Source organism: Eschrichtius robustus, chromosome 15 (genome assembly GCF_028021215.1).
Source record: "Eschrichtius robustus isolate mEscRob2 chromosome 15, mEscRob2.pri, whole genome shotgun sequence".
Lineage (NCBI taxonomy): Eukaryota > Metazoa > Chordata > Mammalia > Artiodactyla > Eschrichtiidae > Eschrichtius > Eschrichtius robustus.
The window spans coordinates 21,052,117-21,078,051 of NC_090838.1; the positions used below are offsets into that span (position 1 = coordinate 21,052,117).

Sequence of the window (25,935 nt, forward strand, 5' to 3'; positions counted from 1 at the left end):
TTCCAGACTTCTTGTTTTAGACATACAGGTTAATTTTGAGATGCTTATTACAAATCCATGAAGGCAGCTAGACAGACAAGTCTGTAGCTCAAGGGAGAGGTCAAAGCTGAGATATAAATTTAAGAGTTATCAGATGGCAATAATATTTAGAGTCATGCAGCTTGATGAGATCAGCCAGGGAGAGGGGAGAATGGGAGAGAAGAGCCCAGGGCAGGCCTTTCCTCCAGCACTGCGAGGTCAAGCAAGGAAGGGGACCTGCCGGGACACTGGAGGGAAACCTGGGGAGTGCAGTGTCCCAAGGCCAGGAGGCATTGTTTTAAGAGAGAGGGAACTGTCAACCAGGCCAGCTGCTGCTGGGAGATCAAGTCAGATGACCACAGAGAAGCAAACAGTGTGTTTGGCAATGTGGTCACCACTGGAGACATTGACCATGAAAACATGGTGTAACGAACATTGAACAGCTTGTTCCAGGAGCATGGGAAGGAGAGAGTGGTAGGGCACCCTTTGTATTTGACCAGCCTGACATGGAACAGAGGGGCCAGATCCCAGTAGAGGCAGGGGAGGGAACAAACAATTTCCCAGCTCCCCATTTTCAGGCCTTTTCATAAATGCTTTACAAACCTCCTCCTGTAGAGGCCCATGAGGTAGTCATCATTATGTCCATTATGCAAATGAGGCCCAAGACCCAGCAAGATTATTGGCTCAGGGCACCCAGCCAGGGCCCTGAGTCCAGGCCTGTCTGACCCCAAAGCCCCTGCCCCCAACTGTCGCTCAGCCTGCGTCTCCTGGCTGCTCTTTTCCCCTGCCCCTCCCATCCATCCTTGTCCTTTGATCATTTCTGTCAGCTTCCAGCAGTCTTGGCCTCTGCCTCCCTCCTCCGGGAAAGCTGTGCTTTTTCTCTTTGATCCTGCATGTCTGTCCTCGGCTGCGTCCTCTGCTGGGCCCTGTGTCCCCTCCTCCCTGTCGCTTCAGGATGCGCTGAAGGTAGGGGATCTGCAAGAGTTTCTGAGAGCCTTGCGGGAACCTGGCCTGCGGGATGAGCGCGTGGCTCCTGCTTCCCTGACCACCACTGGGGAAAGAGCCTGGGGGCTCCTCGGGCCTGGCTGGGCAGCAGACCAAGCCCTCTCGGCACTGAGGGTCCAGAGACGCGAGCTCACAGGCCAGGGATGTCTGTGGAAGCAACTAGGAGGGGGCAGCCAGGAGGGCCGCGCATTCTTACCCCGATGGGCCAAGATGGGCCTCCGAGTTCTTCTCAGGAGACAGTTACAATGACTGGTGGGGTTCAGGGGTCCTAAATAGGGAGGTGTAATCGACAAAACCAGCCATATGGCTGCCAACACCACATGCAGAGAAGAAGGGGGCGCTCAGGACTTCAGAGTCCCTTTTGGAGCCTGGCTGGTTCCAGTGGGAAGACATGGGTGAGGCCCAGAGACTCTTGTCGGAGCTCTCTCCCGGCCTGGGTGCTCCCCTCCCTCCCCCGCCTCCCCGTGTCCTGGCCGAGGTGAGGGAGGCCGCCCAGGATGCCCAGAGCCGCCTCCAGCTTCCACCCTCAGGGCTCTGAGGCCCTGTCTGCCCCCGGCTGCTCTAGGAGGGCCTGGTACCCAGCCCCCAACTGGAAGAGACGGGCAGAGGGAACACAACACAGGGAAGCACGGGGCCCAGGCGCGCTCCTCAAAGCCCTGACCGGGCGCTGCAGTAGTAATTAGCTCCTCACACATCCCCAGGGTTATTTTTAAGCCACGTTCTTCCCTGGTTTATTTTTAAAGTAACACTGGCACGTGGCTGGCCGGCCGCCCTTCCCAGGTGCTGGTGCCAATTCGGGCCAGGAATGGAGCAGGGCAAGATGAGCCCCTCCCCCAGGGCTCCCCACCAAGTGCCGGAGTTAACCAACCCCTCCCTGGACGGCAAGGGAGGTTCCTGCTGTGCAGAAAGCCTGGGTCCAGCCTGGGGTGAGCAGGTGGGCTGGCATGAAAGACACCCCCCGCCACCCTGAAACTCCATCCTGCCTCTGATGCACACATTGCACATTTTGTGACCTTGACCAAGTCACCTCACCAGCACGAGCCTCAGCTTCCTCATTTCTCAGTGGGGTGAGTGATAGTGATTCTTGCGTCTCACTCAGAAAGTGAGTGATAAACTGAAATGTTGCACAAATCTAAGGGAGTATTGGGATTGACGCCCCTTGCAAACATGCTGCCCCTGCTGTCCCACTAACCCCTTCCCAGCCATGCCTGTCTCCCAGCGTGAGTGACTCGCAGGCTGGGAGAGGCTCCTCTTCCTTTCACCCCTTGACCACCCCCTAAGACCTGCCTCCACATTTTCAGTCTGGCTGGACTCTAATCCAGGCCGCCCAGGGTGAAGGGCAGCTGTCAGGCTGCTGGTGGCCATTAAAAGGCTTGGGCTGGGGCAGGGGATGGTGGGAAGTGCGACAAGGGCAGAACCACCCCTCCCCCAGCCCCTCCCCTCCCCCCCAAGCAGCCTTCCAGAGAGCTTAGCTATGGAAAAGCACTGCCAAGAGTCAGCTCCAAAGCCCTCTCCTCGGGTACGGTGCAGCAGCTAAGGCTGGAGAAGAACGTCAGGGACATATGGTGGAGGACGCTGAAAGGCATGTTGAAAGTGTGAGCTTCTTTCCCTGTAGGCAATGGGGAGTCGTGGAAGGTTTTGAGCAGAGCAGTGACAAGTGCAGAGTGGAGTGTAATCTGGAAGTAGGTGTGAGGAAGATTAGGAAGTTAGCGAGGGATGACAGTTCGGATTGGCTCCCCAGGTCCAGACTGGAAAGGATGAGAGCCTAGGTGGTGGCTATAGGAACAGAAAGAAAGGGCAGGACTAGGAAAAGAGGAATGGCTGGGACTAGGTCTGGGGGGAGAAGAAGAGGGGAAGGCAAGGTGTTCAGCCTGGTTGACTGAGGAATTACTAGGAATCAGGCAGTACAGAGAGGCCAACATGGTGGGAGGGATGGGTTCTGGTGGCCCAGCCAGGCTTGGGTGCTCATGCTTCAGCCAGGTGACAGTGTGGTGCAGAGCTGGAGGCGAGGCCTTTGTGGCCTCCCTGGAACCAGAATCAGATCAGCCCAGGCAGAATCTTGGTCCACTCTTAAAATCAGCGTGCAGGAGAAGGAAGCAGAGGCAGCAGGGGAGACTGCAAAGGACCAGTGGGAAGCAGGAGGGTCGGGTTTCCAGTGAGGAAGAGGACCGGCCATCAGGGCTGATCATGGCCAGAATATGAAGGAAAATGAGGATGCCAACAGCCAAGACCGCCATGTATGACTGTCCAGGTTATGTACTGTCCAAAAGAATCCAGCTGATGGGTGTGGGTTGCTGAAGTCCAGCCTGCTTACCAAGCCATGCACTCTCCCAGGGGCTGCATCCACCCAGAGGGGCCCATTTCTTTTCTAATTGGTTCCAGAGTGCCATGTAGTTAGGGCAGCCCTGCCCACAGGGCACCGGGTCTGGTACTCAGGAAATTCCTGATGCTGTTGGGGAGAGTAGTCTTAGTGGGTGAAGCAGGGGCATCCTGATGGGTGAGGGGAGAAGCAACAGGGGCATGGTGGGCCTGCCTCCCTTCCTCCTTCCCTGTCTCCCTCCCTTTCCTTTTTTGAAGACTTGAGGCAAATAGTGAGAAATTAGCAGAGGACAATTTTAAATACCCTCAAATGGGGGTCCTCCAGGAGAAAGGTTAGGAAGAAAAGCCCAAGGCTGAGGCAGCATGCAGTTAGGGGTTCAGCCTTGGGAGGGGAGGCCTCACCACCTCTGAAATGGGAGTTGGAGGAGAAGAGCAAAGCACTCAGAGAGAGCAGGAGAAGCAGTATGGGGAGAGCCTCGCTCTGCCAAGTATTTGCTGTGTGACCTTGAGCAAGTCACTTAACTTCTCTGTGGCTCAGTTCCTGCATCTTTAAATAGGAATAATAGTAGTACCTACAGAATAGGGGTGTTTTAGAGGAATAAAAGAGGAACATATATTAGCTCACTTAGAGCAGTGGCACATAGTAAGCACTATATAAAGCTCAGCTAAGACTATTTTGAATTGGGGAGGAGGGAGCAGTGACAGAGTCATTTAATCATTTGAATAAAGTCAAGGGCAGAGAAAGCCAGCTTGCCCAGATTCCACATGGGGGTGGACGGAGGAGAAGGCACAGCAGCGCTGTAAGCAGTAGCTGGGGAGGGCTGGGTCCTGGGGACACTGCCTGGGTCCAGGGGACTCTGCGCAGCTTGCAGCTCTAGGCACCGTAGAAAGCAAGCTCGGGACACCCCTGCATGAATAGGCATCCTCTATAGGCCGTAGGAGCCAGGAAGTCATTCTCCAATTATACCCCAGCCCGGCCGGGCTCTCCTGCGATTCTGGGCTGTGAACAACAGTGTAGATGGAGAACTTGCAAGGCTGGTGGAGTGGCAGAGCTAATTGAAAAGGTTGGGAAATCAGAGGTCAGAGGAGAGGTGACAAGCCCGGGGTGAGTCAGGCAGCGGGAGGCAGGCTGGCGGGGTGTGAGTGTCTGCTTCCATGTCTCTGTGTAAAGGGCAGTGTCCCAAGGATGGGGACAGCTGCTTGTGTCTCCACTGAAGACGGCCGAGAAGCAATGGCCTGAGCCTCATTTCATTCCACCTAAGGAGCATTTCCGACAGGGCCCAGGGTTGAGTGAAGTGTGTTTCCATGGAGAGGGGCGGAATCTTAGCCTCTCGGTTGGGTCCAGGCCTGTGTGGAGGAAGAGCTGTGTTTGGTGGCTTCTTTAGATCCCTGAGGGCCTGGAACTTGAAGGAACAGCGGGGGGCCCAGAGGCCAAGTCCTGTAGGGGACTCCTCTCCTTTTATTGAAGGGCAGATTTTCCTGCTTCCTGGGTGTGTCCACCTTATAGCCACCCTGGTTCTTGTACTCTGTGCCCTGGATGGTGGACAGGATCATGCCAAGAGGCCATGGTGGGGGGCATGCGGGGTATTAGAGTGAGTGAGTGTTTGTGTGTGTGTGTGTGTGTGTGTGCGCGTGTGTGCGCACGCATGCACGTGTGAGTGGTAGGGGTGAGGACACCGTGTCTATAGGCTGGCTCAGAGGGAGAGAAGGTCCTGGCAGCTGGCTTCAGGCTGAAGTCCCTGTTGCCTGGAGTCCCTCTCCTCCTGGGCACTGTGCCAACCTACACCATCTGAGCTCCTGAGCCCTGGGCAGGGTGTTGAGCCTAAGAAAAACCTCCTTCACATCTCCTGGCATCTACTCCCAAATTCCCTGCCAGCCCAGAGCTGTCTGGGCCACCAGCCATGACCAGCAAGGAGAGTGGGAAGCAGGTGATGGAGACAGAGCCCACAGGGGCCACGCTCGCTCCAAGGCCTCCCTGCCAAACCCAACTCATGCATCCAGACCAGCTTCATGCATCCGCTGGGAATCCACCACAGACACCGGGCAAGGTGGGCCAGTGGGAGAGGCACCCACCTCCACGCAAAACCTAATACCTGGCAGAGAGTGGCAGGGGCAGAAGAAGGTGCCATTCTTCCAACAGGGAGACAGGGGAGGGTGTCCCGAAAGAGGCAGCCCTGGAGCTGCCCTTCCTTGGAGGACAGAAGAGAGGAGGGAGGGAACTCCAGGCAGCCCAACAACATGAGGAAGTGCTCAGAGGTGAGGCGCAGAGGGGACTGGAAGTGTTGGGGGAGCCAGGAGAGAGCAGGCCAGGTTGGGGGTGCATTAGGTTGTGCACAGCCTACGTGCTGGGCCAGGAAACCCCTAGAATGTATTGTGTGCCTTTGGGGAACTAAGGAAGGCTTCTGAGTGGTGAGTGGCAGCTCAGAGTTGTGCTTTAAAACGTAATATTAACAACAGCTCCCACCTCCTGAGACCTTCCACATGCCAGGCCTTGTACTAGGTACCTTGCACACTGTATTTCTAACCCCAGAGTCACCCAGCTACCTAATAAGAGAGGGGATCAGAGAGGCAGTGTGGGTTATGGGAGAAGCAGCAGGCCTGCGGTCAGGAGGCCTGGGTCCCAGGTCCAACTCCGGGCGGGACACCAACCTTTCCAGGTTTCAGTGTTCCCAGCCATCGAATGGAGACCACCCCTGCCCAGTGGGCCACATAGGGCCGCTGCGTGGATTCAACAGGCATGCTCCTAAACACTATAGTGTGTAGTGCCCATATAGGTCTCCCCAGACTCATCCAGGGCCCTTCTGCTGCGCTGCTCACTTTGCCAGACACACCTGGGACACAGTGCTTGGGAGCCTGGCTTCTCCATCTGGAGCGGCTGGAGCTTAGCCAGGGCACCGTGCCCCCTTGGACCTGTGTGAGTAAAAGGGGACTTCTGAAAGGAAACAGCACCACTTAGCTGGTGTCAAAGACCCGCAGCCAGAAGCCCAGGCCTCTCTCTCCATCTCTCTCAGGCCACACCATCCCTGTCCCTGCTGTTCCTGTTCACTCTGGCTTCTCTTCCCCAATAACCCCGACTTGCATGTGGCTTTGGCTCACCCTGGTCCCAGTTAGGACCCAATTCTTTGTAACCCTGCAGCTCAGCTCCCCAAAACTACCCAGCCCCTCAGCCCTCATCACAATCCCTGGGAGAGACAACCTGACTGGTCCACCCAGCTGATAGTTTAGGTCCTCTTAGATCAGGTGTGCATCCCTAGTCCAATCCGTAGCCCAGGGCCACATGGTACAAAGGTGCTACCTGGGCCCATCCTTAACTAGGGTTGTTGCAGGACAGCTCCGAAGAGGCAGGAAGCGAGTAGCCAGCCCAGACGTGTCCACCACAGACAGCCTCCCTGGGGGCCCTGGGCCCCTGCCCTCCAGCTCTCCTCTCCTCACCTCCTGCTCTGTCTGGCTCCGGGCCTGACTGAAGCATCCCAGGAATCTCTAAAGAGAACCTCCAGGGAGCTGTGCCCTGGGACGGAAAGGACTGGCCATTCAACTTCTGGGTTCATTAGGCTGGCAGAAAGCAGGGGAGGGGCTCAGAAGAGAGGGTCTTTGGCAGGATGCCATCAGGATGGATGCAGAGCCCTAAGACTCTTAAGACCCGGACCCCACCCTGAGGGGCTTCCAGTGGTCTTAGGATGATGACCAGCGGGACACATTTTCCACGCTCTATTCGCAAAGTGAACGGTCCCAGGGACACCGGAAAGTGCCTGGACTTTGAAGGCAAAAAGATCTAGGTTGAATCCTAGCTTTTCCAATTTTTATCTGCATGACCTTGGACAAGTAGTATTTAACCTGAGCCTTAGTTTCCTCATCAAAATGGAGTTAATAATGCCCACCGTGAAAATCATGGTGAGAACTGGAGAAGATTGCTGCAAGGGTGGCTGAGCTCCCGACAGCGTTACAGTTATTAGTAGGTGCGCTAGGAACAGCAAAAGCACAGGCTCTGTTCTGGCCTGTGACTGTCCCCTCTTTCTCTCCCCTTCCTTCCTCTTACACTCCGTCCCCTCCCGGTTCCCACCTGCCACCCCAGACCCAGCCACACAGAGGGGAGGCCAGGAGGCGAGTCCCCGCGCAGGGGACCAGACCTGGGCCCTGACCGCCTCTCAAAAGCCTTGTCCAGGGCCCAGCCTCACCCCGGGCCGCCACCCCCAACCTCCACTCTGCACAGGCAGACTTGAGTGAAAGGAGCTTTGCTCACAGAGGCATCACTGTGCATAAGGAGGTGGGTAAATATGCCAGGCAGCGTCTGCCAAGAGGCCAAGTGAGTGGCAGAGATGGATGCTGTGTGCAGAGCTGAGAGAAGGGGATGCTTGTGGCCCAGAACAGGAAGAAGGCAGTGGGGATGCGGTGGGAACACAGCAGCCAGCAACGCATCACCAGAGGCTGCGAGTGTTTTGAAAAGGAAGGCAGGGCTTCACAATAACGCTGCAAATCTAACATTGGTCTAAAATTAAAAGTATACTTTAAAAAAAACGTAAATGGTAGAAGATGAAGAAGGAGGAGGAGGAGGAAGAAAAGAAGAGGAGAAGACGGAAAAGGAAGAAGAAGGAGAAGATGAAAGAGGAGGAGAAGGAGGAAGGAGGAAGAGAGAGAGAGTATGGCCTCAGACACTGACCTTCATCCAATTTCTAGAGACAACCAGGGCCAAGCAGCTCTGTGCAGCAGCCAGGGGTTCACACCACCCTGAACAATGCTTCCCCATATCCAGGGGCACTTCAGAGGCCCTGCTCTCAGCCGCAGGAGCACTGGCAATATTGCTGTGCCTTCGGACTCCTGGCTTCTGGGTGCCTGCAGTCCCACCATCACAGAAGGGCCCCTTTGACATAGACTCCCCACATCCGGGGATAACTCTTCACTTAAGGGACAGTCTTCTCTCACCTGCCCACTGGCTTGTCTCTGTTCCCAGAGGTCAAGACTCAGCCATCCCCGTCTTCGCATCCTCTCCCAGCACTCAGCTTGGTGCCTGGCACAAAGTAGTAGGTGCTTAAGAAATATTTGTTCAATTAATTAATCAAGGCCAGCTAAGAGGGAATAAAGCCATTTTTGCTTTGGTGATTTTCCAGCTGATTTTTCGAGACCAGCCAAGTGCTGCAGCCTCCCTGGGGCCCCTCCTGCCCACTCAGCCTCTCCAGATGCCCCCCCTTAGCTGTTTCCAGGGCTGACTCTGAGCTCTCCCACCACCTCCTGCCTGGCTGGAGCCGGTGGAGGGCGTCTTCTGGGGAGACCTAGCACACTCTTGGATCTGGCCTCTTGGGAGAAGGGCTGGAAAGAGGAAGCATCATAGCTGGGGAAAGCACGTGCTTGACAGACAGGGAACAAGCTGCCATGACTTTTCCAGAACAACCTTAAGAAGAGCAATTCATGAAGGTCTCACTTAGATGGGCCATGGACCCAGATCCCTGACCCCAGCCCAGAGACCCTGGAGGCCGCTGGGATGTGGAAGAAAGAGAGCAGGACTCGCCCTGGCTCTGCCACACACCTGTGTGGCCTTGTCACCCAGCCACTCAGCTCAGTCTCCTCGGCTCAAAACCAAGGCACCTGCCTTCCAGATGCAGCATCTAATCAGCTAATACTGGTTAGGCTGCACGAGGCAACAGGTCTGAATTTGTACCCTGACTCAGCCACTCACTGGCTGTGTGGTCTTGAATGAGTTAGGGAAACTTTCTGTGCCTCGGTTTTCTCATAGGGAAAGTGGGGATAATATCTACCCCATAAAGTTTTTGTGAAGATTAAATGAAATAATGTAAAGCACTGAGTACAGTCCCTGGCACACAGATGCTCCACAAATGTGAGCTTTATGATTTACTACTATTACTACTACTATTACTACTGCTGCTACTACATCACCACTACCACCATTACCATTAGCTCTACTGGGTGACAGGCACTGAGCTCCTGCGAAATACAAGACACCATCCCTGTCCTCAGAGTCCAGAAGGAGACTGAGAGGACAAAATTAGACGAAAAGGAGGAGGAGGTGGAAGAGGAACAGGAAGAGGAGGGAAGGAGAAGGAAAGAAGGAAGAAGGAAAGAGGAAGAAAGAAGAAGGAAGAAGGAAGCAGCTAAAGAAGCAAAAAGGAGTAAAAGCTCAAGGCTCCAGAGACTGGTCCCTAGGGCTAGATGGGGGTGGGGCTAGGGGCCCCTTTAGCGCTCAGCAGTCAGAAGGGAGAACCTGGGGACCAACAAGACTTCAGGCAGGGACGTGCAGCCATCTCCTCCTTGACCCTCTGCGGCCTCCTGCGCTGGGAGGCTGTGCGGGGGGTGAGGTGGGAGGACAGTTTTGTCTCTGAAGAGTCAGCTCTGGCTGCCCCTCTACTTCAGCGGGACCAGCCCATCTCCAACCCTCCCCCTTCCCATGACAGCCCAAGGGTTCTCACCCTATGCACAGCCTCTGCTCAGTGCTGACTAGAACAGCTCTGCAAAGGGCCCCAGCATCTGTGGGCCTAACACGCACCTGGAGGCTCAGGGCCATTGCTTTGGGGACCCAACGGTCCCACCGAGACGACTGCTTTCTTCATTGTTTGTAGGGGAGGGAACGTGGCCCCTCTGTAAGCCCAGAATCCTAGAATGTCACAGGACCTCAAGAACATCTCCTCCACCTCCCAGAAGAGGAACCCCAAGCCCAGAGAAAGGCAGGGTCTTACCTGTGACCATACAGCGACACAGCTGGAAGCAGACCCCAGGTCTTCTGACTTCCATCCGGCCCTGGAGAGTCCTGAGGCGACCAAGTACAATGGAAAGAGAAGAGCCTTTGAATTTCAAGTTTGATTCTAGCATTTATGGCCTGAGATAAATCACTTTACCTCACTGAGCCTCAGTTTCCACACCCGTAAAATAGAAAATAATAATAATAGTAAATACCTCCTCTACGGGATTGCTGTGCGAGCTCAAACAATAGAACGTATAGAAGTTGCTTTGTAAATGACAAAGGGCTGCTTAAGTGCAACACAGAAATAGTTATTATTCTAGAACTTAGAGCACTGCATATATTAAGGACTCAAAAAACGTCTGCTGGTTGAGTGGATGAATGTTTGTGGACTGAACAAAGGGCTCCAGGAGCACTGATTTGTTTAGGTGGGTGGGATCAAGGAAGGCTTCGCAGAGCCAGTGACTTGTGAAATGGAATTTGATGGAGGAGTAGAAGCCCATCAGGGAGAAAAAAAAGAGCATGAACAGTGTTCAGAAATGGGAAAATGCAGCCATGCCTCCAAAGAGCTGTGGATACAAATTCCACATGCAGGTTTGGGCTCCAGACCCTGCTCAGAACTCACCCCTATCCTCAGGGCCTGTGCGTGGTATGTGGAACAGGGGGAGCTAGCAATTTATTAAATCCTAAAATATAACTTGTCTGAGAAGAAGTAACCTTCTAATCTAACTTCCCATTTGATAGGTAAGAAAACAGAGCTCAGGAGCTGACATGCCTTAACCAAGACCCTACAGCAGGCTCAGCAAACTAGAGCCTGTGAGCTGAATTGGCCCACCGCCTGCTTTTGTAAATAAAGTTTTTTTGGAACACAGCCATGCCCATTCATTTACATATTGTCTATGGCTGCTTTCTTGAGACAATGGCAGAGCTGAGTGGTTGCAGGAGACCATAAGGTCTGTCAAGCCTAAAATATTTGCTATCTGGCCATTTACAGGAAAAAGTTCAACAAGTCCTGTCCTACAGCAAGGTAGTGGCAGAACTAGGATGGGAGCCAGGCCCCCGACTCCTGGCTGGGTGTTCTTTGACTCCGTGCGTGCGTACCCTACCCTCTGGGGTCCGCCTCGCCCCATGTAACACGGCCTGCAGGATGCAATTTCAGGCAGCCAGGCTCTGAGCAGGCTCAGCTCCAGGACACATGGTGCAGCCAACAGGGAACACCCAGGCTGGCCACTGTTGCCCCCATGACCCAACAAGGCTTCCTGCCGGGAGCAGTTCGGTCCCTTTTGGGGGAGTCTGACAAGGAGATGCCAACATGTGCCTGCTTCTCCTCTGTGGGCAAAACAGGAAGAGCCAGAGAGTGTAAGTGTAAGACTCAGGCCAGCCAGATGCCAGACTTACAGACACAGCCTTTCAAGAAGCACAAGGGTGGGGGTGGGGGGACTGGCATCCCAGCCATCTGCTGAGGTGGCCAAGTCCACTTTCAATTGTGCTGTAGAATTCCTTTCTCAATGCCAGACTGTCCCTGGTGGATTCATTTAATTAAAACCCCACCAGATCCAATCTGTTGCAAGTTCTAAGCTCACACATGTTCTATCCAGCTAGTCACAGGATACAGACAGGCCACAGGCCTGGGCCATGGCCACCTGTTGCAGTGGCTGGGCTAGAAGAGACCTCAGAGCCCCCGGGTCAGTACCTTCCCGGGTTCACCCCGTGTTGCTGCCCTGTGTTGTGTGAGACACTGCCCGTTCTGGGCCTCGTGCTCTGTCCATCCTCCCTGGCTCCATCCCATTCAACCCTCAGGCTCATCTTTGATGACTCCTTTCCTTGATTCACTCATTCAGCAGAGATTTATTAAGTGCTAGTTACGTGCCAAGCACTCCTAAGTGTGAGGAATCTGGTAGTAACAAAAGAGACAAAAATCTCTGCCCTCATGGGCCTTACAGTTTAAATCCACAAATACGAGAGCATCTCACACACTGTATCTACTCTTTCCTTTCTCCCCTCTCCTTTCCTTTCCTCCTCTTTCCTCCCTTCCTCCCCTCCCCTCTCCCCTCCTGAACCTAGTTTAGGCCTGAGCACTTGACAATGGGACCATGCAGGGGCCTCCTGATGCATCCTCCTGCCTGCCATCTCCCACTGCCATCCCCACCCCTACACATAGGGATGCCAGGAAAATCCATCTCCATACCTCTTTGGCATGTACCTCCCCTACTCAAGAGCTGTCAATGGCTCCTCGCTGCCTTCAAGTTAAGATTTGAATTCCTGCACCTCCCCTTCCAAGCTCTTCCCATTTTAGCCCTGGCTCACCATACCAACCTTCACTACTTTCTGCTCCAAATAACCCAGAACTTTTGTTGTTAGGTTTATAATATTCATTTCTTTATATGTAATAGATTTTTGTAGAAAATATAGAATCTATAAAAGAAAATTAAAAGTAATCATGAGCCCATGATTCAAAGATAAACTCTTAGGCGCTTTTCAGTATATTTCCTTCCAGCTTCTCTTTCTGTGTGTGTGTATAGCTGCATTTTTCATATTTGTATATTTACTGTGGGATCCCATTATACATAAAGGGTTGTATCCTACCATTTGTATTTAACCTTCGATGGTGGTTTTCTATGTAATCAAGAGACTCCTAAGAACAGCACTTTAATGGCTACACAATATTCCACCACATAAATATACCTTAATATGTTTAACCAAACCCTATGGGTGAACATTTGGACTGTTTGCAATTTTTCACAATGAAAATGCTGCTATAAACATCCTTGTTCATAAATCTTTGTTCCAATCTCTGGTTATTTTCCCAGGAGAGATTCCTAGAAGTGGCATTGCAGGGTCACGGGCAGACACATTTTCAAGGCTCTTGAGGCATATCGTGTAGCTGCCTTCCGGAGAGAGTCTGCCCGTCCCCCTCCACCCCCCATTTGTGAGCATGCCCATTGGCCTTGGGTTAATTTTCTCTGCCCCTATCATGCCACGTGTCTTCCTAGCATTGTGTCTTTGTTTCAACAGCTCCCCTCCATCAGAACCCTGCATTTCCCACCCATCCCTTAGAGCTCAGGGCAAATACCACCTCCTCCATGAAACCCTTCCTGATATCCAAACTGAAGCTCTCCACCACTAGCCCTCCCTCAGGTCCTGTCTTAAATTCTTCCTAAAACATTTCCTACCTTTGCCAACATCTTAATAATTTGTGTAATAATAACCTCTTCTTTGGGAGGGGCATTGAAGTTTTCAAAGTGCTTCCACTGAGACGTTTCATCTGATTCCCTTTCACATGGAAAGTGTTTTGAGGTCAAGGACTGTGGTTTGATCATCTGGGTCTACTTCCCCTGGCCCCGTCACCCACCTCAAGTCTAGCCCAACCTCAAGCTAGCCCTTAATTTACTGGAAGTTTACGACAGCCTTCACTATTCCTAGTCCTACCAGAACAGACTTCAGAGGGCTCCCCTCTGCAGCGAGGACTGAGCTAGATCAGAACGCCTTGGATTTCAGTCCTGGCTCTGTCCCTGCCCCTCTCTGGGCTTCAGTTTACCCATCTATAAAATGAGCGAGTTGAACTACATAGTCTCCCATACTCCGGGATAGATGGCTCCCGCGGCCCCTGGCCCCAGGCACCCAGAGCAGCCCTGGGGTGCCTCCGAGGGCCCCTGTGCAAAGCCAGCCTCTGGGATAGGCCAGAGGGAGCTGGCCAGGGAGGCAGGCCTGGCTCCAGGCCAGGCTGTGTCTGCAAACACTGACCTTGGCTGCCTCGGGGATTTTCCATGACACCAGCACCACCCCCCTCAGCTCCCCCTAATCCCATGTGGGCCTGGGGAGGGCAGAGGAGGGGGGCTGTCCTACATCAGAGAACCCTGAACCGGAGTCATAGGGGCACCTGCGGATGGAAGAGAGCTAAAAGAGAGACAGAGGAGAGGGCAGTGGGCCGCCACGTGGGAAGCCGGGGAGGAAGGCACGGGGAGGGGGAGGAAGGCAGGGGGAGGGGGACGACCATGGTGGGGAGTGGGGAAAAGAGCCGGAAGAGGAGCCGGGAGGATGGGAAGAGAGGATGTGGAGAGGGGCAGGGCCGGGGCAGGGCCGAGGTGGGCGGGGCTGTGCCTCCGAGCTGTCCTTCCCAGGCGCTCTGGCCTGGAGGGGGACAAGCTCCAGACCCAGTTCTGCACACTGGTCCCTCCTGCCAACCCAGGTCCTTCAGGCCCCAGTGGTTTCCCAGGCCTAGCTCAGGCCTTGGCCAGGGCCGGGGACAGCAGGGGATTCCTTCTGGGCCCTGAGGCTGATTTCATTTTGCAGGGTCCTGGGGGCCACCGGGAGGGCAGGAGCTATGAGTCACAAAGGGCCCTCCTCCTATTCCCCACCCCCCCGCTGCCGCCGACTGCTGGGTGTCTAGGGGAGGTTTCTCTCATCCACATCTCACACTTCTGGGCTGTCTGGGCTGAACAGCGTTATCTGAGCAGCTGCACCCACCCGGCCTTGTGCCGGACACTGAGGGGACTTGCAGGCCCTCCGGGGGCTCAGAGCCCTGCAGAGCTCCTCTGCACAAATCCAGGCCTGAGAGCGAGGCAGAGGGAGAGGTCCCTCCAGCTTTGGGAAGGCGCTCCGAGGTTCTTGGAAAAGGCAAGGTCTGAGCTGGATCCTGCAGGATGGAAGGAGAGGGTCTGCGCTCCCCTCCCCATCTCCACCAAGCTGGGCAGCCTCTTTCTTCCCTCCCTCCCAGGGTCTGGGCCAGCTTCCTTCCAGCCTCATCTCCTTTAACACACCAGTTAAGTCCCTGCGGAGCCTCCGGTCCTACTTCCTGGCTTCTCACTGCTGCCACCTCCAGATCAAGGGGGCGGCTCCCTGTCTGTGCCTCAGGGTCCTCCGTGGGCCTTTCTGAGGTGTCCTCTGCAGGTCCAGCAGGAGAGCTCAGCCTCCTCTGGGGGTGCCTATGTGTCACAGCCAGTCCCCTGGAGCTGCCCCGTCTCCCTCAAGCCCCCAGTCCTCTCCGGCTGCCCCACCAGACCCAGATAGCACGCTAAGGTCACACCCCCTCTCCAGGTGCAGCTTTGCATCAGCCCAGCTTGGCCCAGAGTGCACAGCCTTTGGGTACCTCTGGCCACGGGTCACCTCATCCATCTTCTCCCAGGGCAAACATTAGCCTGGCCAGGGCCATATTTACATTAGATAACTAGGTCTGCGGGAAACCAAGAAACAGGTTGCAGCTAGGCATTGCCAAGGGCTGTGTGTTTCTAATCGACAGAAGGGCTGGGCCAACCAGAGACGGGACACCAGAGAATCTCAAAGTCAGAGACCCAGAAGAAGGACCTTAGAGTTCTTGTTGCTACAGAGGAGCGTTTCCCAAACTGTGCTCCAGGGAACACTTGTCCAGCAATATGCACTGTGAGAGAAGTGTTCCAGGGTCATACAGGCAGGAAAACTTAAGCACATTCTCCCAACTTCAACTGACCTTGCTCTTGAACACGTGTGTGGCTCTGATAAAGGCTCCACTTAAATCAAATGACAACAAATGCAGTTGAATTCAGCATTCCTGCAATTTCATTTAACCAAGCAACACTTTTCTCATCCAACAGTTATTAATAGTCCATGAAATTGGTATTCCAGGAAATTACCTTTGGGAAACACTGATCTCAGAATGTCAATGGTGAAAGGAACTTTAAAGACCATCTGATTTTGATGTTCCCCAAAATATTCATACTAATGATTAATATTTATTGATCCCAACATCCTAAGCATTTTAAGTCAACTAACTCATCAAATCCCCAGAGCCACTCTATGAGGTAAGTGCATCATTATTCCCATTTTACAGATGAGGAAACTGAGGCGCTTAGAAGATTAAGTAACCTGGCCAAAGCTGAAAGCTGTTTGACTTCAGAGTCTGCTCTCACCTATACCACTAAACTGCAGAGATCCCTGTGGAAAATAGAAATATCCATTTTCAGTATTTCAAAAGCATAATAATAACTTAATTCAGTCTCAGAATCAGTTATCCCATGCTAATCAGAAGTTCTGACTGGCAAATGTGTTCCTAATTAATTTTGATGGGAAAAGAATTCATTTTTTCACAATTATCTATGCAGTGCCTATTCTAGGTAGTAGCTAAACTGTACTGATCAACATATTATACTTCATATGTAAAATATTTAAAAATTTAGACTGTATGAATGGGTGTGGGTGAACAAAAAAAAACAAAAAAGGCATCCACAGCAGGGGGAAAAGGTGGGAACCTTTTATCTTGTCCTGTCTTTCCATGTCACAGATGAGGAAAATTGAGCCCCAGAGAGGAAAAGGGACTTGCCCAAGGCACAAGCTGGTTATGGTAAGGGCCAGGTCAGACCCCCAGATCTCCCGCCTTCTAGACCCAAGCTCTTTCTTCCACCCAAGGCTGTGGTCAGCTTTCTAACTTTGTGGCCAACTAGGCCAGGGATAAGAGGTCAGGCACTCAAGCTGGCGGGCACGTGAGGTCAATGGGAGCAGACAGCTGAGTCCAATCCAGCCAAGGCCATTACCAAGGGCTCAGACTGGTTATTTGTGCTTCGACTAAAAGGAAATAGTCCACAGAGAGAAAAAGTTCAGTAAGAGGGAGGGATGGCCCCCAACCCTCTGCATCTCCCTGGAAGACAGAGCTTTGGCCAGTTTCTGAGGCCCTTGGTGATGTTGGGAGGAAAATAGAAGAACCAAGGCCCCGGGGTTCCCATCCCACCTAATTTTTCCTGCTGTCTCAAAATATTCATAATTAATATTTATGTCCAGCCACATAATTTTTAAATCTAGCCACTTGGCTTCCTCAGGTAAATTCTATGCTCCAGCCAGGTTTCTAGGCCATCTCTTAGCTGGATTGCTCCCAAGCAGGGGCTGCTGGGCTCTGGTTGAATGAACAGGTCAACCTCGGTTATACTGAGCCAGAGGGCAGAGGACAGAGCATTGAGTTTGGAATGAAATATCTCAGGTTATAGTCCTGGATCTTCCATTCATTAGCTGTGTGATCTTGAGCAGGTCACTCTCCCTCTCTGGGCCTCCATCACCTCATCTGTACAATATAAGGACTGGGCCATATGGTCAGTAAGGACCTTTCTGGCTCTGAGCATACGGTGGATTCAGGAAGGGTAGCTGGGAGAAGAGGGGACAGCAACAGCCCCAGTCAGCTCTCTGAGAGGCAGGGTCTAGAGTCTCAGGGTCAGGGCGTGAGTTCTGGCTGGTCGATCCATCAGGTATTATGAGGGAGGATCCTCAGAGAATCAGCCCCGGAGCGTAGCCTCTGTGTACGTCAGCAACACACAAGGACAGATGGAGCCCCTCATCCTGAGATGCGCAGGGCTGGACAGGAAGGAGAAAACGGGGACTCCCTTTGCCCCCTCTCCCTCGTAAAAACCAAGCCTGAGCACTGGGCAGGCAGCAGGCCTGCTGGCAGGCAGACAGGCCTTGCCAAACTCCCAGTTACTTCCCAGAAGTTCCAGGGCCCCCTGGGAGTGGCTCCACCCCTGCTGGCGCCCCTCCAAGCTGGGTGCCCACGTCAGCAGGTCCTCCCAGCTCCCTCGCCCTTTCACCCAGTGACAATAGAACAGGAGAAGGGGCGGGGGCATGCTGACCCTAGGCCCGACGCTTGGAGAAGCATCTGAATGCCTTGGCATTGCACCCCTGTTGCCATTTCTGCCCCATCCAGCTCAGGGCAGTGCCTGAGGACGATGTTCCACATGGACTGCTCTCCTCTCGGGTCTCAGTTTCCCATTCTGATCGCCTTCCTGGGCGATAAATTGGCTCTGAGGCATCAGAATGAGCGATGAGTCAGAACGTCTAGTGGCCTTGGCCAACTCACGAGGCTTCTCCAGCTTTCATTATTCCAACTATAAAGTGGAGATAGTCATAATAATGACCTTGTAGGAAGTTTTTGAGAATTAAAGTTAAAAATGTATCTGAAGGATAAGATCTGCAGCCTCAGCGTGTGGTAGGAAGTGAGCGTGGGCCCTGGAGGGCACCTGACCCCAAAGGTGGGGCAACACTGGACAGGACAGTGGCCGTGGCAGAGCATGAGACTTGGGGCCGGGGGACCCTGTGGGCAGCCCACAGCGGGTAGTGAGGCTGCCAGGCTGGCAGGCACTGGGTTTTCCTAAAGGATGGTGGACCGGGAGCAATCACAGCTTATGAACAGACACAGGTGAGGTGCAATGGTGTGCCCAGTGTCACACAGCCAGCCTGTGGTCAAGCTGGGGCTGATCCATGCCTCCCATTCCTGTTCAGCCGTGGCCACAGTGCTGTTCCCTCCCCCGCGTCCTATGCTGCGCCGGCCTGGGGGACAGGGAAGGGCAGGATGGGGAGCTGCTCTGGCTCAGAGCCTGCCCAGCTGTCGAGGTGAGTTGTGGTCTGGCTGCTGTGGCCGAGCTGGCGGGCACAATCTGTTCTCACCCTGCTGGGGTGCAGACGGGCCAGGCATGGCAGCTCAAGAGCTCAGCTATCCAGGCCCCTGGCAAAGTGTGACACAGTCGCCAGCTAGATGCCACGGTCAGGGAGCAGGGGAGCCCATTCTAAGGGCGGCCCACAGCCTCACACACCCCAGCAGCAGTCCCCCGACCTCGCTGAGCTTTAAGATTCACATGGCTTTAGGCCGACAGAGATGCGAAGTTTACTGGAAATGAGCTGTCTGCCAGCCCAGGTGATCTCTTGGAAATGTGAGGGAAACCTGGCACTTCACTGTGAGCTGTCACTGAGCTGTTACTGAGCGCTTGATATGTACCAGACTCTGTGCTAAGTGTTATACACATTATCTCACTTATTTCTCCCCAAAAGTCCTGTGATGCAGGTGCTACTTATTAGCCCCATTTTACAGATGTGGAAACTAAGGCTCAGAGAGGTTTTTTTTTTTAAAAAAAAACACACAGTCCATGGCAGAGTCAGGATTTGAATTCAGATCCCATACCAAAGCAGACGGTATCCTGCCTTGCCATCGATTCATCAAACATATTTTGGGCATAGCCCATGGTCATGGCTGGCAATGGGGTGAGGGGGGGAGGAATATGACAAAGTCCAGCAGTGCCCACCCCCACCCACCCCAAGCTAGTATTTAGCTGTACATATGTATTTACAGTTGGGGGACCTGAGTGACAGAGTAGGGGATGGTGGTAGTACTGGCCCTGGACTTCAAAGCCGAACATTCTCAGTGCCACTCAACACAGGGATCACTTCCAGCTGTGAGCAATCCAGGATGGCTGCAGAGAAGCAGCAGCATTTTTAAGTTTTTTGTTTTTTTTAATTTTTTAAAATTTGTTTTAGTTTTGGCTGCATTGGGTCTTTGTTGCTGGGCGCAGGCTTTCTCTAGTTGCGGCGAGCAGGGGCTACTCTTCGTTGCAGTGCTCGGGCTTCTCATTGCGGTGGCTTCTCTTGTTGCGGAGCACGGGCTCTAGGTGCTTGGGCTTCAGTAGTTGTGGCATGCGGGCTCAGTAGTGTGGCTCGTGGGCTCTAGAGTGCAGGCTCAGTAGTGGTGGCGCACAGGCTTAGCTGCTCCACGGCATGTGGTATCTTCCTGGAACAGGGCTCGAACCCGTGTCCCCTGCATTGGCAGGCAGATTCTTAACCACTGTGCCACCAGGGAAGCCCTTGGTTAAGTTTTGATAAGGCTTAAAAAGGTGGGAAAAATGGAAAGCATTACTTTATTATAATAATCCTGTTAATAAAAGTAATAAATATCTTAATAGCTCAGTGAAGGAAGCAGGGCCAGGACCAGCAGACATCATTTTACAAATGAGGAAACATGCTCAGAGAGGGGGAGTAATTTTCCCAAGGCCACACAGCCACTAGTGACAGGGCCAGAACTTGTGCCTACGGCTTCTGAGTTCCCATCTAGGGTCCTTTCCCCTCTAGGTCTCCAGGCAGAACTCTTGACTTAGGCCATGTGATGGTTGGCTCAGAGGGAGGCTTTGCCTCTGCCTGGCTCCTGGCTGGGTGAGGGCTGAGGGGCATGGTAGGGCGTGATAGGGTTGAGACTGTCTGACTGGTGATAGTAACACCTGGAAGGACAACCAGGGCCCTTGCTTTGACAAAGGCAATGCCACATCCCCATGAGGAGAGAACCTACATTGGGGCCAGGCATAGAGGATGACCCCAGGGCCCCACAGAGGGTTTGATGAGGACTCTGGAGCACTAATTCATGGGGGGAGGGCACTGTCTCCTTTCTCCTCCTCTGACACGGGTGGGCCAGCTGCCTCTGGGAGACTGGTGGGCCCCAGGGGCGAACTACCCCCATAAGCTTTGGCTGGAAGCAAGGAAGTCATCAAGGACCCCCAGGGTCCCTCCCTTCACACTGAATCACAGGATGCAGGACTCATTCAGTCCAACCTCCACCCCTTATAGTCAAGGAAACCGAGGCCCAGAGAGGACAAGGAACAAGTCCAAAGCCCACAGACACTAAACTAGAATCCAGGTCTCCCAACTGACTTGCCAGTACCGTTTCATGCTATCCACGCTGCCTCTAGACTAAGTTCCCAACAGCAGCACGAGTCAGCTCCTATTCTGGGTAGAGAAAATGGTCGGGTCTTTGAAGCCAAACAGACTCTAATTCAAACGCAGGTTGCTCTGCCTCCATACAGTGTGACCCCGGAAAAGTCACTTAACCCTCCCTGCTTCCTCTTTCCTTCCTACCTACCCCCTGGAGTGGTCATGATAGTAAGTGAGAAACCATCAGCAAGGAACTAAAGGATGCACCCATAACTGTGAGTCGTCTTCTCTTCGGCCAAAGGAAAAAGAGGCCAGACTCTGCGAGGTTGGGGAAGGAGAGGGGAGAGTAGGGGGAAGGGAGGCAGGTTTCTGGAAGGGCAGCCCCAAAGCACGTGTTTTCTCTCCTCTTCCCCTTTTTCCCCCAGGCTACGGCCACGCAGCGCCCAGCACCGACGGCGGCAAGGTGTTCTGCATGTTCTACGCGCTGCTGGGCATCCCGCTCACGTTGGTCATGTTCCAGAGCCTGGGCGAGCGCATCAACACCTTCGTCAAGTACCTGCTGCACCGCGCCAAGAGGGGGCTGGGCATGCGGCGCGCGGACGTGTCCATGGCCAACATGGTGCTCATCGGCTTCTTCTCGTGCATTAGCACCCTGTGCATCGGCGCCGCGGCCTTCTCCTACTACGAGCACTGGACCTTCTTCCAGGCCTACTACTACTGCTTCATCACGCTCACCACTATCGGCTTCGGCGACTACGTGGCGCTGCAGAAGGACCAGGCGCTGCAGACGCAGCCGCAGTACGTGGCCTTCAGCTTCGTCTACATCCTCACGGGCCTCACGGTCATCGGCGCCTTCCTCAACCTCGTGGTGCTGCGCTTCATGACCATGAACGCCGAGGACGAGAAGCGCGACGCCGAGCACCGCGCGCTGCTCACGCGCAACGGGCAGGCGGGCGGCGGCGCCGGCGGCGCGGGCGGCAGCGCGCACACTACGGACACCGCCCCGTCCACGGCTGCGGCAGGCGGCGGCGGCGGCTTCCGCAACGTCTACGCCGAGGTGCTGCACTTCCAGTCTATGTGCTCGTGCCTCTGGTACAAGAGCCGCGAGAAGCTGCAGTACTCCATCCCCATGATCATCCCGCGGGACCTCTCCACGTCCGACACGTGCGTCGAGCAGAGCCACTCGTCGCCGGGAGGGGGCGGCCGCTACAGCGACACGCCCTCGCACCGCTGCCTGTGCAGCGGGGCGCAGCGCTCCGCCATCAGCTCCGTGTCCACGGGCCTGCACAGCCTGTCCACCTTCCGCAGCCTCATGAAGCGCAGGAGCTCCGTGTGAACGCCTTGCGGGGCCTGGAGCACCTGGGAGCGCGGGCGGGGCGGGGGGCTCCTGCCCGGAGGAGCAGCGGGGTCGGCGAAGAGACCGCCCCAGCCGCCTTTGGCCCCCCTACACCCCTCACCACCCTCCCCCCGCCCCCCATCTCCGACTGTGCCTGCTTGCACCAGCCGGCAGGAGCCGGGGCTCTGAGGGCCCCTGGAGCCCGCATCTGCGCCCTGCAAATTCCGAGAAATGTGAAACTTGGGTGGGCGGGGGGGGGGGGGGGGGGGGTGGTCGGGGAGGGAAGGCAGAAGCCGGGAGCCTCCCATCCCTTTGGAAAAATAAGGAGCTCCCCAGTTCGCAGAGGCCCTGCTGGTAACCAGACCATCACCCCCTCCCCCTGTCCCTTACGGAGGGAACTTCGTGATCCGTGTAAGTTTGCATCTCTATTTATACCTCTGTCCTGCCAGGTCTCCCACCTTCCCTTGGCTCCAAAAGTCAGGGTGTCTTTGTCGAGGTCACCCCACTCAGTCCCACTCCCCTTCCTCATCCCCAGCTGTGTCTCCCAGTCTCCCACTACCTTTTGTGTTGTTTTGCATGGCTTCGCAGTTATGGAGGAAATGGAAACCCAGCAGTCCCTAAAGCTAGTCCCCAGAGGGCAGGCAGATGGAAGCAAGGACAGGCAGGCTGCAGAAGGGGTGGAGAAGGGAAGGGGGAGGCAGGAGCCCAACAGTCTGCAGGGTGGTCCCCTTGGTAAGTGAGAGCTAACTGGCCTCCAGTCACGTCCTCAGGTGGGGCCGGAGGGAGTCCAGCCTTCCAGACACTGCCCTTGAAATCAAACAGAAAACTTCCTCCTTGCCATCACTGGCCGCTGCTGCTAATAACCGACTCTTAGATCCGTGAAATGAGTTTGAAAACCCTGTCCTGACTACCCATTCGTTTGATTCTCACCACACCCCAGTTAGGTGACCAGGGCAGGAGTTCTCATCCCCATTTTACAGTTGACACTGAGACCCAGACAAGTGACATGACTTGCCCAAGGTGACACAAGTAGCAAAAGGCAAAGGGGAGCAAGAACCCAGGCTGTTTGTTCTGAGCCTAAGTGCTCTTTCTTTCGACTCCTCTTCCCACTCTTTGAAAGCAAAGTTCCCAGCCTGCACACCCTGGCATTGTGTGGGCAACTGGGCCTTAGACCAGAACCAGAGCCCAGGACTGAGCCAGTGCTGGGCTCAGCCGCTCCTCTGCTTGGCCATGAGGCAGGGCTCTGAGTGGGCTGCTGAAGCAGGGTAGGACCACTCAGTCTCTGAACTTCCTACTTACAAACAGGGGAGTCCTTAGGGCCAGATAAGCAGAGCTGGGGCTGACAGCAGAAAGGCCAGGAGCTGGAGCTCTAGGAGTTGGGGAATTGGGCAGAGCAGCCTAGAGAGCTGGCAGGCATATCCTCCTGGGACGCGAACCCTGACCCCACAACCAGTGTTGGTGCCTGTGTCCCAAGTAGCTAGAGATAAGCCATAGCTGCAGCAAGGAACGCTCCTCCCAGGTGTACCCCCTGCCTACCCCACCTGCAACCCAGAAGCCCAGGTAGAGAGCAGCAGTTGGAGGTGAGACCCTAGGCTCCACGGTCAGGACCCAGAGCTAGAGCTGGGACCGTGACTCAGGACAGCATCAAGGGATGGGTGAGGGGCCTCTCCCCCTCCAGACTGCCCCCTCTTACTGTTCCCGTGTCAGCTCCTTAACACTGCTGAGCAAGGCCAGCCCTGGCATTCAGGGAAGCTGTAGTGGAGGCCCCCAGGGTGATCAGCCTTAGCCCCACCCTGACCCTGCGCTCCAGCCTCTGGGCACCCCTGGGAGGGAAGAAGTCTGGCCTGGCCTGTGTGTGAGTCCCGTCTCAATGTGGAGGAGCTGGCTGCCCAGGTGCCACAGAGAGCAGGGCCCAGGACCCGGGGCTGCCCTCTGTGTTTATGTTGGGGTGCCTCTGTCCTGTGTGCGACCCTGCCCTCGAGGGGTCCCGTCCCGTCAGTCCCAAGGGAGCCGCAACCAAAGTTGTGGGGAGATGGTGGGGAAGGAGGCCGAATGGCCCTCGCGGAGCACGGCAGACTGCTCGGTCTCCGGCCAGGTCTTTCCTAGGGAACTGGAAGGCCGGTGTTGCTTCTCCCTCACCCCCTCCCACTGAAGGCAGCCTTTCTGCTTCCCCAATGCCTTATGCCTGGGCACACTGCCACAGAATATGCAATACGTGTGGGTGACACGCCCCCGCGCCCACACCCTCACCCCAGGCAGCCCCTGGACCCCACAGGCCGCAGCTGCCACGGCCTCCCGCCAGCCCCTCCTGCCTATCTGTCTTCACACTGAGAATGGCGCCTAATAAATGCTGTCCATGGAGACCAGGCTCAGGCTCAGCCGCCTCTGTCATCGTGTAGCCCTGGCACTGCCAGGGAGCGGCCACTCCCCCGCTGGGGTCTGAGGACGCACCCAGCAGACGCAGCTCAGGGGTGAGATACATCGCGGGCACCTCTCTTCCAGGTACCTTTTCCTCTGGGTGTGGAGGGACGACTCAGCCTGGGACTGGGCCCCAGAGCCCAGGACAGACCCGGAAGCAGATGCATCCTGAAGTGGTGCCAGCGCCTGGCATCAGCTAGCCAGTGGCTTCCAGATGTCACTGAGTACAATCCACGGTGGCCTTTGACACCACAACCCATGCCTATCTCCCTGTCTGTCTTTCTTTCATGAAACAGTGCTTAACCCCTACTACAGCCAATGCATTCTAATACTTTCTATTCTAGTTCATGTTATAAAATGCCAGTCACAACCCACTAAATTGATTTCTCTCCCCACTAATGGTTTGCTCCCTGCAGATTGAAATACACTAGAGAAATAAAGGCAGTGTGGGTAAGGCTGCTTTATCCCAGTCCTCCCACCTACCCACATAGGTCAGTTGAAAAATACAGAGAGAGACCTATTTACTGGGGATCCAGGGGTCGAAGAAAGAAGTGGTGGCACCTGCAGGAGGCAGGACACAGCCAAGCCTTGTGTGACAGCGCTCCTGGCTGCTCCTTGCAGCTGCAGGCAGGCCCCTGGGACACACTGCTTGGCCTTCGGCCCTTGGGGTGGCCACGGCACAACCGGCCCTGAGCTCCCATTGGCTCACCGCACCTAAGACTACCTCATCAAAAGCCAGGGCTTCCTGCCCACGGCCTATCTGCCTCTGTCTTTCTTAGAAGAGCTAAGTTAAACAATGTCATTTTTGAGGTCAGCAGTAACCAGTCCAATATTGCTTTGACTTTCCTAAGCAGTTCCTACAGGACATAAACTTGCTGACACTTGCCCTCCTTTCTTCATTGCCTAGGGTGAAATAATCAGAATTCGAAGGAATTCCCCAAGGGGCTGCAGTCATCCCAGTCTTCCGAGGGGTGATCAGAATCGTGGCAGCAGTGACCTGCACCCCAGCCCCTGCCCATCGCTCCTAATGGCTCAGAATTGCCCTCGGTCCTACCGTGGGCTCTTTATCTCCAGGTGATGCCATCCCCACCCTCCTCACTTCCACACAGCCTCTGAGGCATCCTGCACTAAAAAAATATATGTACAGCAAAACAAAAATAGAAAACCAGCACCCCAGAGCGGGGTGGGGTATAAATATACCAAGACTCTGACTGATGTGGTTCCTCTGTGCCAGCCTCAAATGGAAACAGAAGCTTCCTGGGAGCTAAGAGAGAAGAAGGTCTGCAATGGAACTCTTCCCAAAATGTGTCCCATGGTTTACCTTGTGGGGAAAAGGGTTCCTTGGTCAGATGAATCTGGGGCAACACTGCACACATCGCTCAAGTGTGAAGCTTCCCGAGGCATCTTAGCCCAGTGAAGGTTCTGAAAAGCCCAGCGGCAGACACAGCTGTTTACCTGTGCTTAAACTCACAGCATTGCCCAAAATCACTCCCAGCACCCGCCCTTCTGTTTGCATGACATCTCCTCACACCCCGGGTCCCACAGAGCACGCTTTGGGAAATGCTGATCTAGTGAAATCTGTCTGATGAAGAGAGAAGTTTGATCCTACCCCCTCAATAAATTCTAAAAGGAGCTTAACTTATAAGTCCTGCTGTAACTGAAGGCCGTGACATTATGAAATACATATTTTATTCCCTATTATACGTCAGCTCAAACCAAGGCTCGG

At 54.5% G+C, this 25,935-nt stretch overlaps 1 protein-coding gene across 1 annotated transcript in view; it reads left to right on the forward strand.

Annotated features, from left to right (window-relative positions):
* KCNK3 (potassium two pore domain channel subfamily K member 3) overlaps positions 1-22,011 on the forward strand; it is a 35,401-nt gene extending 13,390 nt beyond the window's left edge. The window contains exon 2 of the mRNA XM_068564668.1: positions 20,881-22,011. Coding sequence (XP_068420769.1) covers positions 20,881-21,791 — 911 coding nt within the window. The 3' untranslated portion in view covers positions 21,792-22,011. The remainder of the gene's footprint in view (positions 1-20,880) is intronic.
* Positions 22,012-25,935: the final 3,924 nt, after the last annotated feature.